Consider the following 12,686-nt stretch of genomic DNA (forward strand, 5'->3'; position numbering starts at 1 on the left):
ATTGATCCTAAATGAACTTTATTTTGTTGCACATTTATTTTATAGTGAAATATAATTCAGACCAAATATAATCCAGTATCTTTTGTGAGATTTACTTAGATAGTTATAATAGACTGGCAGGAAATTATGGGGGTGTTAAGATCAAGAAATATTGCAAGCCAGACTTGAACCCAAATCACCCACTTAAGCACTCTTTTTGGAGCCACACACCGTAACCTCTGCTCCACAGTTCCAAACCAAAATGAAAGTATCTTACACATTATATTGTCTGATAATAAGCATAATCACTAGGAAATTTGCCTGGAAACTCTGTTTCTTTGTCCACTTGATGTGTTTGTGACCGGCATGAGTCTGAACGGTCCACTCAACAGGAAAATGAACGTTAATTTGAATTTGCGGAGGGACAGTTAGCAACATAATGACTGATTAAACATCATGGATTTCCCCAAACTTTAATCTGGACCAGGTATTCCCATGGGAAAGGGAAACAGATGGTCACACCAGCCGACATGCGGCATGAGGAGAGTGCTGGAAACCGAGTAAATCAGTGACATCACCCTCCATCCCTTCCTCCTATCTAAAAAATAAAAAAGAGCGATCAATTATCCGAAACCCTCTGATGAAATTGGAATATCCATTAGCAATATCCACAAGGGCAGTGAAAGATGGCCTGTCATTTAGGCTTTAGCTAATGGCTTTGTAATGGTTCCCCTCACGACTTTTGTACAGCGGACTGGAATGGGTCGGATGAGTCCCTGGATATGTAGGCTTACCGAGCCCTTCCATTGGACGAGAGCCAGGCAATGCCATTTTCTTATTGGCTGCTGTTTTGTATTCTTCTCTGACTCCTCCAAACTGGCCTCTGGGGCCCTCTCGCCTTCGTTTAAAACTTTAATTTGCCTCCCAATGCCCAAACAAACTAAACAAATGTACATAAGCCGGCCAAAGACAATCAGCAGAGCGAGCAGGCAGTCTGGAACAGCCACCAAGAAAAGAAAACACACATTTTCTCTTGTTGAATTGAAGGTGTTGCGCCTGCCCAGTGCATGTTGACGGTTCATTTCTCCATCGCATTATCTCAGTCTTCCCTTATGGAACAGCCATCTCAGGGGGAACGGAGCAACAGCAGACATGCTTCACTGAATGCAACCAGAGTTCCTGTCTGAATGTTAATAAACCTCTGCTTTATGAAACCATTTATATTTTTAAAGAAAAAAAGCCACATCTTAAAGCAGGATTTAGCATAACCACTTGGGAATTCTGTCAGTATAATGTGTGATTCTTCTAAAAAGTGTTGTGTCAGCCCCTGAAACACAAAGAACGTGAAGAAGTGAATGGAAAAGTAATGCCTTGTTTTCTTCTAACCACAATCATAAAGGAGCCAGAATACTCTAATGTTTATCAGAGAAGAACAGGACGCTTGCAGAGAGGGGCATGGGTCGTACAACACAAGGTACATGTGCAGTAAAAGAACGTGAGCGCTCTCGGGTGGGGCGTACTGGGTTTCACGGGGTTAAAACCCCAAACCGCACTTTAGTTCCATAAGGATGTCTCTGTTTCCCCACGTTCTCCGAAATGGTGCTGGTGCCCAGCTAGGGAGCCTGCGGACCTCTTTCAGAACCGCCCCCACATTTCAACTGGCTGGAGAGACGAATGTTTGCATAACTGGTTACGTTTCTTAAACCATAGCTCTTAGCATTTTTTAAGAGTCTTGCAAGTGTCCAAAACATTTTAACATTCAAAGCTGTTTTCCCTCAAAGCTGGGAGATACCTTTGTGCTGTTATACAAAACATAAGCACACTTGGACCTCCGCCAGCTAGATTCAAGGTTGAGAACTAACTGTTGTTTAATTAAATACACATCGCTGTGGGCATTTCCAGTAAAAACAGCTTTGTAAATGAAAACGGTAAGCTTTTGTTTGATCTAGTTTTGTTTAACATCAGTCTTGCTAGACTGAGGAGTTGTTGTTTCAAAAACATTACTTGATGAGGAGATTTTCCCGCCCTCTGTTCTCTGATGTTGTCGGTTAATAGTTTTGAGTTTAGATTAGAGAGTTTTTTTTTTTTTTTTTCTGAACACCGTTTTTCCTGCCGTTGAAAAACGTGGAACGGTTCCAAATTGGGCTCTGGATCCGGCACCAGCACCCTGTCATTGGAAAGTGGGGTTTGTTTGTCCTCGTCGGCCTCTCCACTCTTGTCCATTTACACAAATTCGCCGGGTGATCGCATTTTTGTGTTTGCACATCTGTGTCTCCCTCTTGCACGCATGTCTCACTCTCGTTCCATCTGTCCATCTCTCCACCTGTGTGTAGAAACATAGCAAAGCAGACATTCCTAGAGACTTTACAGGACAACTTTATAGAGATGGACATACTGGCCACAGCTCGCCGCGACGGCGCTTACACTGATGGGTATGTTGCATGATCTGACCGCGGCTGCCGGAATCTGCTTTGCCATGCTGCATAGTGGTACAGTCTGTGCACACTTGTTTCTCATCACATAGTGCAGTTTGTAGCACAATCTAACATTTTTCATCACTTACTGTATGAATTTGCATGTTTTTTTAAACATTTATTTTTGAACACCAAACTAACAACTTTTCTAATTAACCCTGAATGCATTAGCATTCTTTGCTAATAAATTGTTCATAAGGCCAAGTGCACATTACAAGACAGAAACCTGCTACCTTGATAGAAGTCCTACAGGTTTGTCATGGCATGAGATGAAACAATTGTGGTAGAATTATAATTTTGAGTGAACTGTCCTTTTAATAGCACTATCAGTGGGCGCAACTTATAGCCTCTAGTCTCGTTTTATAGCATCAGTTATTTATTTTATTTTCTGTCATATTTGTGACATTTTTATTAAGGTACAAACTTAAAGGGTTAGTTCACCCAAAAATGAAAATTCTGTCATAATTTACTCACCCTCAAGTTGTTCCAAACCTGTTTGAATGTTGAACACAAAAGAAGATATTTTGAGGAATATGGGTAACCAAACAGTTGATGGGCCCCAATGACTTCCATAGTATGAAAAAAACAATGGAAGTCAATGGGGCACATCAACTTGAGGGTGAGTAAATGATGAACTATCCCTTTAATGCTAGTCTTTAATTGGACAGGACAATGAAAGAGAGACAGGAAATAAATATAGGGATGAGAGTAGGGGACAGTATCGGGATAGGATATCGGAGCATATTGGAATGTGTCTCACAATTGCATACACTCTGAATCGTTTCGGTGAGAAATGCTAAGAGGCTACTGCCTTTGCCTTTTGGTCGCAGACGAGTCAGACTTAAAACATGAAGAGGAGCCAGCTGAACAAGCTTCTGTCTTGTAGTGCGCGCTAGGTTTATATACCTCATTAGGCTAATGTGGTTTGTTTCTGAGTTTCCCCTCATCTGGTCAGTACAGCTGCACAGCAGTTTTCCAAGTCAGTGACATCACCATAGATTACAACACCTGCTAACTAACTAAGCTTTTGTGAGCTACAGTAGCATCTCATTTCAAGAGAACTGGCCACAGTGAATAAGCTGTCCTGTTAATGTACATCCTGCAGTATCTCACAGCTTGACACACGCACCCTTAAGGTGAATTAGAAGTCACTACGAGGGCTTGTATTAACAAGAGTCCACTGTGGTCACTCGGGCTGTAAATTAAATTTGATATTGATTCAAAATTTCGATATAACGCACCCCACGGGGCACAGTGTGTCTCGCTGCCAGCCAGCTCTGAGATGTGGCTATGGCAACAGCTTGGAAAAGTGCTTAGCGACAGCAGTACTGACCAGTATGGGAACACAAGCCTACACACTCTACACATACTGTTTAACATGATGAGAAAACACTTATCACTCAGTGCTCTCCAATGGCCCATGTTTTTTTGAACATAAGCAACAGCATTTTCTGCGTCTCTGCAGACACTTTCTGTTCAAGCCTGGCGGGACCTCGCCCTTGTACTGCACAACTTCTCCCGGCTACCCTTTGACATCCAGCACGGTATACTCGCCTCCACCCCGGCCCCTGCCACGGAACACCTTCTCACGGCCTGCCTTCAGCTTGAAGAAACCCTATAAGCACTGCAACTGGAAATGTGCTGCCCTCAGTGCCATCCTCATCTCCATCACCCTGGTGTTCCTCTTGGCCTACTTTATTGGTAAGTTCACTGTTCTACGTCCTCATTCACCCTTAAAACTGAGTCAAAGATGTGACTGATATAAAAGATGGCTTATGGGTTTATTTTGTTTATTTTTTAACCCTTAAATGCATACGATTATGAGGTGACGTTTCACTCATAGTTACCACAGGTAGAAAACAAAAGAATAGGAAGTATCATCAGCAAAACTTGAAATGGCTCAGCGATTTACTCCAGAGCAAGTACTGAACGCAATCAATTATTAGCTTTACTGTCACTTGATGGTGGATCTGGTGAAGAAGCTGTCAGCGATGAATATACTGATCATGAAGATGTTGAAAATTATAGTTTTGAGAAGATCGCGAATATGCTAAATGCACTGGAAAATGAGCTCTGACGAGGACAGCGATGATGGTATAAAACTCAAACTGCTCAAACTGAACCTGTCCAAGCTCCAAAAGGTAACGACATATGCTTTATTTTTATTATTCTGTAATTGTTACTCTAATTTCAGGAGAGTTTTATATTATTTCGACATGTAGAGATCCATCCGTGTTAGATATAGATCCTGGTCGCTTGAGACCCGAATATGTAATAATGATTGGCATTCATTCACATTCATGCATTTAAGGGTTAAAACCAAAAGCTTGAAGGAGGTTTGCTACTCTTAGCTGGTTTAGCTGGTCTCCCAGGATTGCTAAACTGGTTTCCATCTGGTTTACCTGGTCTGCCAGGATAACCAGCTGACAGGACACGAAACGGTTTAAAAATTACAAATCAGACAAATCCTGACAAGTGAAAACCAACTTGGTGGTCAGCAAACTGTTAAACTTGTTATATGTACTTGTTATACTGTTGTCCTAAAGGCTGAAGCAATGTTTTGTCATTTAAGCACTTCTTCTCTGAATCCAATCTGCTGATGGTAATCAGTACATCTCCTCACTGAAAGAGACTGATATGACTTTTGTGTTAAATTTGATCTGTTTCCGCCTTGTAACAAAGTAGTGACACATATAAAGATGTTGTATGTGATTCGCTTTTCAATCATTTGAAAGCTCAGCTCCAGCAGATTACTGTGAGCATTATTGATCTCTCACATTGTTAGGAAATTTCAATGTCCCACAACTGTATTCAGCTTGGTCAGTGAACCAAATCAATAATGGACAACAGATTAAGTGAGATATGATTGAGCCCTAGCAACAGTTTGATTTGATTTTCCCTGCGTGGTTAAGATTTCTGTAGTTTAACAGTGGCTACATCGAATCAGTATCTCTCTGTGATTCATTGTATGTACACAGCTATATTAGTTCTGCACTACTGTATGTTAGTCTGAACATAGACTATAAACATACCTGAGCTTTACTGTGATGCTGAGTGTTACTAGGTGTCTGCTAACAATTCTGTTATGCGTTTCGTATAATACCATGAAAGAAGTGGAATATCTGACATACATGTGAGAAGATAAGAGCTTGTCTATAGCAGTTCCAAATAAAGTGTGTCCATTCTTTCGAGGGTAAATCAATAATAAATGTTTTGTATAACCCAATATCTTTTAGAGGACAGCCTGAGATGGGTTTGCATAATATGTGTCTGCTTAGAATGTAAATTGTTCTGTGTAATCTAACACAGAGCCCGCAAAATGAAATAATACTTTTTGAAGGTGAAAATACTTTTTGTACTGAGTGCAAGTCATTTGCACAAGGTGCATCCAAATGGAGATCTCACAGATGTGTTTTCATTATTAAAGATAAACAGCTTTCCACAGCTTAGGCACTGAGAATAAATATGCATTGCAACAGAACTAAAATGAGCTCTAATCATCCATCCATTCATCTATTTTTGGCTGAAAAAAAAAAAAGAAAAGTAATTGCTACCCTGTGATTCTCTACAGTGATTTAGAACCTAAATTAAAATTCTGTTAGCTGATAATGCTAATTGCTCAGCTTTGTTCAAAACGCTATTGGCCAGCCTACCTTTGAAGCATTTTAAGGTAATCATGTGTGCTTTGTTTGATGTACACTATTTATGTGGTGTGGAGTGACTGACCTTAGTAGCTGCTTTACGTAAAATGTTTTAAATCACTTTTAGGAATCGTTTGGATTCTGCCTTAGAGGGTAGCATGTGGGTAGTATACAGTGTGGCAGCCTGCAATGTTTTAAAAGAGATCCGTGCTCCAAAAACTAGTATGCTGCCTACCTAGAAGGCTTCATAGATGTGCTTCAGGCGCAAAGGCATCATAGTTGTGCTTAAGTAGCCAAACAGTAGGCAGCAATGTCATGCTTTCTTCAAAGATGCCTCATTATACCCAGTGTTGAGGTAGAATGCATTGGAAAAAATGTGTCATGCTATCTAGAGCTATCCTTGAAAAGACTGTCTAAAAAAGGCAACAGCTTATAGGAAGAAGCTCACTATGTTTTTGGAACAAAACTATATACTATTGTCTACATTAAAGGCCTAAGCACTGAGCTTAATGAAGTTGTTCTCTGTGTTAGCTGGAGGGCTAGTTAAGCTCTGACCTTGTTAGGAGCCCTGCAAAGCCCACCAAGCCGATGTGTCTTAATCACTTCATGTAATTACAGACACCCCACCCCATCCTAACCCTCTTCCAAAATCAAGCTCATCTCCCTGTGCACCTCAGGTAAACACGCATGAAACCGTAGCTCACCCTGAGAATCTGGGATTCAATCAACAACAAGGGGTCACATTTAATTAAAAGCTGATGAGAAAATATATTTAATTTCAAGTGCAATTAATTATGTAGGCCTGTAATTGGTAACTCTAGCTGTGTTGTCTAATGAACCCAATTAAACCTCCTGACAGATGTTTTTGACTTGCTGCATAGTTTTGCTATTTCCCCCCCTATTCTTTTTCTGTGTAGTTTGCAAGAACTGCTTCCTTGAAAGGAGTGAGATCGCAAAATTGGGATTCGTGTGCCATTTTCTCAGTGGTGGCATGCTCATTAAGAAGGTCATTATGTCCTCGGCATCTGAAGGTCATCAGCTTCCCTCTGTGTTCATTTCTTAGCTCGCTGGGCCCTCATTTTACTTCCCAACATGCAACCTCACTCATAGCCACAAGACACTCACTCTAACTGTCTATTGACTTTGAAGCGACAGTCTTTTGTTTTCTGTCCCTTTTTTGAATGACAGAATGACAACCAGCTAGATGTATTTTCAGTTCTACCCTCATCAAAGTATATTTTTGTATTACATGTCATGTCAACCCAGGGTATTGGATTGGTTTTTCTTGGGTTGAAAAAGTACTGGTGGTGTTTATAGGTCTTATAGAGGTTGTGTGGTTGTGTCACTGCAACGTTTTGGCTTGTGGTAGCCTACATTATAATGAAGAGACTTTTTTTGACCTAAATATGAATTACTTTGTAACTGGGAAGTTAGGTCACAGTCCTGCTCAGCCACCACAGTCTTCTTGAGCATAATACTTGCACCAGGTTATCCCAGGGGAACTTTCTGTACAATTAGTGTAGCATCTCTGTGGATAAAAATTGCCTTGTAAATTGGCAAGTTACATTTAACTGTCTGCCAAATCAAAGCTGTTTTATGAAGCCATTCTTGGAAAGTGCGTTCTCCGTGGCCAGGCTGGAGTGTAGATATTATTCACTCCTGACAGATTCCTGTAAGCTTCAGAGTGAAAGTGAAAAATGGCTTAAGACTTTTTGATCGACTAACTTACTGATGATGTGCATTTCACTGCCTCTCATTTATAGTCAACAGTCTGAACTTGAAGTGAGACCAGAGGAGGGCACATAGAAAAAAAGGAAGTTCCACTGGGAGTTTGTGTGAAAAGATGAGGCACTCTTGACTGGGGAAACTTAACTCTCAAGAGTGCTCTCCAAGGTCTCACTGGTTTGTCTGCAGATTGATTTCACCTATATTTTTTTAAGGGCTTAGAATCCATGTGTGCTTAAATAAAGCAATCCACAAAGACCTGAAAGATAAACTACAAAAGAAAATCACTTTTCAAGAACAAACTCTTCACAGAATGAAGTAGTCTCCCTCAACAACCTTCTGTTTTAATCAATGTAAACTCCAAATTCCTATTTTTGCTGTGTCTAAATGAAGGGCACTCCTTAGACCTGTCATCTTGTTTATCTCTCTTTAGTTTGCAAAAGTGGTGTCTGGTACCTCCACATCTGCCTTTCTTTTTTTTGGATAAGTTTCTTAATGAAGATTCAGTCGAATATGAGATGGATGCCCAAAAAGGGCTAAAGATCTTGCACACCAGGATCTCTGCAGGAGGGGTGTCAGAGTAATTAGATGGCTAATGGGAGGACTGAGAGCTGCCGTGTTCAACGCTCATCCATTCAAGTGTCTAAGGGGAATTAATTAACCATATGCTTGCTAATGCGCCCTGTCCATTCTATGATGGATGAGCAAGAAATGGCATTTCTCAACCTGGGACTACCCTTCCCACAGATACCAGCACTGTCCTCTTTTTTGACCTGGGATAAAGTGTTTTTTGGAGGTAAATGTGGGATAGATGGTGTCTTTTGTTGTTGTCTGTTTCTCAGGAGGTGTTGCAAAGGTTTCAAACACAGAAGTGGAACAGTAATGAGCCTTGTGTTCCACTCAGACTGAAGCAGTAGTTTGTTCAAGTTTTCTGCTTCCTAATTGGCTTGCACGAATCTGCCAAAGTGGCCTGCTAAAGCAGAGACTGCAGGGTTGTTGTGTGCGTCCAGGCTTGCATTTCAGCACGGCTGCCGTTTTACTCTCAACAGGTCGTGGGGTCTTTCCACTTGCCGTTCCAGCGGGACCCTCATTAAAAACACCCAGTTTAGACCGCTTCCACCTGTCCCTGCTTTGCTCTCTACTTATGGAGCCTGAGTGACAGCTGAGAGAGAGAGAAAGAGAGACTGAGTGAGTTTGGATGATGGAAGAGTTTGGGCTAGGCAGGGGAACATATTTCATAAGCTGGACTCTTTCCAACGCACTCTGGAAATCATAGTTACCGGGACAGCTCGGACATAAATCATAATGAGGTTTGGTAGCGGGGGGTGGCCAAGAAGTGTGAGGTATTTTACATCAGAGCTAGACAGTAGCAAAGGGGTCCAGATGGAAGATGGGCCCCTTGAAGGAGCAATTACTTGGACATTTGGAATGACACCTAGACCCATGATGCCTTAGATTCAATTGTCCACCCCCACTGCCCATGCGCCAACTGCACTCTCCGCTTCCTCCCACAGAGCCAGAAATCAACCCGTGTGCTGCAGAAAAAGAGAGTGAGCTAGAGGAATGCCTTACTCGATCTCGGGTGATGACAAACCAAGCCATCTGTCTCGTAGCGTGTCTGTCCGCCTTTGACACAGTCAATTCCAGCGGTACTGACGGGGGCGGAGGCGCCCGGTCGTTTGCATTTATATTGTCTCTCAAGACAGCCACGACTTTTTATCGCCTCCACAAATGCTCTCTTGCAAAAGTAACGGCAACATTCAGATCTTTCGTCAGAATGGTCCAAATCTGTCGGAATGCAATCAACAAAATGCGCGCCCTGCAATTTTCCAAATGGCTATTGATTAAGTAAGCTGGAAGATGGCCACTTTCATCCGCCATGGCAACGCCTGTCAAAGGCTTCATCGTTTTTCAGGCCACATTTTCACCGTTTAGTAAATGTGGGGTGGTTACCAAGTAATATGGCTTTAATTAATGGCCGAACATGCAAAGGGATGCGAAGCAGAACTCTCCCATTTGTCACGACTAGTTTGATCCGCAGTCTGTGAGCCGTGCACTGGGCTTTTAAAACTGCCAATTTGATGCTTCTGGTTAAGCTAGGGCAAGCACATCTTTGCAGAATCTTAAGGATCATTGATTTTACAACATGTAAAGCAGGACAGAGGATATCCAAGCAAAGGCCCAATGAAGCAATTAGCCAAAGCTCTTTGTTTTTCTTTGAAAATGAATTCAGACACATCTTTCCCTCTGTAAACACCACTCCAGCCAATCAGCCCCTACTCAGTGAGGCATTTCCCTCTTAGTTTCATTAATAATGTACCCAACAGTCCCCCACAACCAACACTAATAAACAAAGTGCCTCCACTACTTTGTTCTATTTCTAGTTATGTTCTTTGCACAGTTTTATTTTGAAATAAAACAACACCCAACACCAGGAAATTAATTTTATGATGCTAAAAAATGTGTTGATGAATTGCTTTGTTTCTATGGAGTCTATTGAGTTTATCTGGTTGGACTTTTTTTTTTTTTAAGTGTTTTTCACAGCACTTTATATACCTACAAGGGCTTGATAGTCAATGTTTTTTAATAGGGTGTGTAGGTTATGAGCATTGCCTTATGAGCATTATCTCATAAACACCTCATTTGAAGTGGTATTGTAAAGTTTTTTTCCTTATTTTTGTTTTGGTATTCTTTAATCTAAGAATCTGCTGAATAATTTTAGTGTTCTTTCACACAAAAATCAAGATTGAGTGGAGGTCTGGTAATTATGCCAGCTATATGTTTCTTTCAGAAATGTTTTGACAGAAGAATAAATCATTCATTTAGACCTTTTCTCACCCTGATAGAGACAAGATATTTGCTGCCACACAAAACAAATACATTGTCACCTCTCCGAAATATTGAGTGGAGCGGAAAAGTAATTTTAGCACTGAATTGTCACTACGGGTTATCAAGAGAGTGTAGCAGAGAAAGCCACTTGTGCAATTTGAAACTAGCTCTGTTCTTATGAAGGAGAAATGGGAACTCATGTAGGGAGACAACTGGAGCATAGGAAAGAGGCTCTAGATCATTTGTTTTATCTACTCCGACACTGCCATAGTCCACCATAGTTGGTGCCGACAGCAGTTGTCTTACATACATACAGCATACAGCAGTTGGCTGCATCCCAATAGGTATACTATTAGTACTATAAGATGCATTATAAGACTATCTCATCCAATGGCACAGTGACACCCACATGCGTGTGTCTGTTAAGTCCACACGACCGTAGGGTGTCCCATTCGCAAGCGCTCAAGCGCAAGCGCTTGTCCCACTCGCAAGCGCTCCCTTTGCAGCATATATACGACCTCGATGCTCACTTTTGCCAGACTACCGGAGTCAAAACGGCATTACATCACGAAAGTGTAGACTTGGAGGAAGATCGCGAGCGCTTAGAGTTCCATTTGGGACAGGACCTTTAACTTCCAACCAATGGTAGAGCCAATGTTGCTAAATCAGGCTGGTCTGAATGCTCAAACAAAGATGTTTTTATAGCGCCTCCAAACTACAGTGTTTACACTTTTGGGGGAATAACCCTATGAATGACTTATAGTTGTCTCTGTATGTAAAACTTTGGTAACAAAAAATATTGTAACAGTTGCAAATAACACAAACAGTGTTCGATGCATGTTAGTGAATCTGTCATACTGTTTTACCGCATACCCAACAGTGTGTGCTTTCCAATTACCAGTTAAGTACTTAGTGTGAATTGGTATGCAGCCCAGCTTCACAAGCTTAATTGGATTCTTTGGTTATTTACATCATGTGCTTGGAACTTCCATGTCCACTGCGTAAGAAAGAGCTCCAAAGGCCTTTTGTTGGCATTTTATCTGCTGACTGAAGACTTCCAGGACAAGGTTTTGCCTGGCTAAGCTGGTCCTGACCATTCTTGTCCTGGTGATCCATCATGCCTGGCCCCTCCTTCCCCGTTCACTGCGCCATCAGAGTTCATCCCAATGGTTTCTTCTTTTGTTGACCTTGTGAAAAATCACTGTGCCTTCTGGTGCTGCTCATGCATTCATCCGTTCCTCTTGTTGTGTTCCTGCTGACTTGATCATTTCCTTGTCTCTTTAGCCACTGGGGGTATTAGCAAGTAAATGGGGATGAAAAAAAAAAAAGTTGCCCTATGGGCTCTGGCTTTTCTGTCTTTGGGTTGTTCAACATTTATGTTTTATTTTTATTTTATTTGTTTTCCTTAAGGGACAACTTTTTTTAGTTATTGTTTGTTTACACAGTGCCATGAAACATACACCAGTTATTACTGGTGCTCAATTATTATTAATGTTTCTGTTTTTGCTGCTTGATTTTTCTTTCCATTAATCTTTGATGAATATAAAGTTCAAAAGAACAGCATTTATTTGAAATAGAAATCTTTCTTACTGTCACTTTTGACAATTTTTTTTTTACTTACTTACCCCAAACTTGTTGAAAATATTGTTTTATAGTTATATAAAAATTATAGTTGAAAATACATTACAATAAAAACAGTTCTTTTAAATTGTAATAATATGTCACACTATTGATTTTTAATCAAATAAATGCAGCCTTGGTGAGCAAAAGTATATACTTTACAGTACTGTGTATACACAACTTATATATGCCATATATGCAGTTTGCCTACATATTGCTATATTACATATAACCTTTATCTTTAATTGATTTAATTGAATTAATGAATGTCCATTCTTCAATTTTTTTGTGACCTACACAGGTCGTAAATCCAACAACAGTGATGACATCATATTTGCATATTAATCTGCAGTCTGCTGTGGTTCTCTTGGTGCTCTTAAACTCTGCCAAAGATTAATCAAGTCAAAATATATTTGTT

At 40.7% G+C, this 12,686-nt stretch overlaps 1 protein-coding gene across 1 annotated transcript in view; it reads left to right on the plus strand.

The window, feature by feature from the left end:
* tenm4 (teneurin transmembrane protein 4) overlaps positions 1 to 12,686 on the plus strand; it is a 242,867-nt gene that overhangs the window by 124,243 nt on the left and 105,938 nt on the right. The window contains exons 6-7 of the mRNA XM_084126175.1: positions 2,313 to 2,411; positions 3,919 to 4,154. Coding sequence (XP_083982301.1) covers positions 2,313 to 2,411; positions 3,919 to 4,154 — 335 coding nt within the window. The remainder of the gene's footprint in view (positions 1 to 2,312; positions 2,412 to 3,918; positions 4,155 to 12,686) is intronic.

This window comes from Abramis brama (assembly GCF_963993115.1).
Source record: "Abramis brama genome assembly, chromosome: 10".
Classification (NCBI taxonomy): domain Eukaryota; kingdom Metazoa; phylum Chordata; class Actinopteri; order Cypriniformes; family Leuciscidae; genus Abramis; species Abramis brama.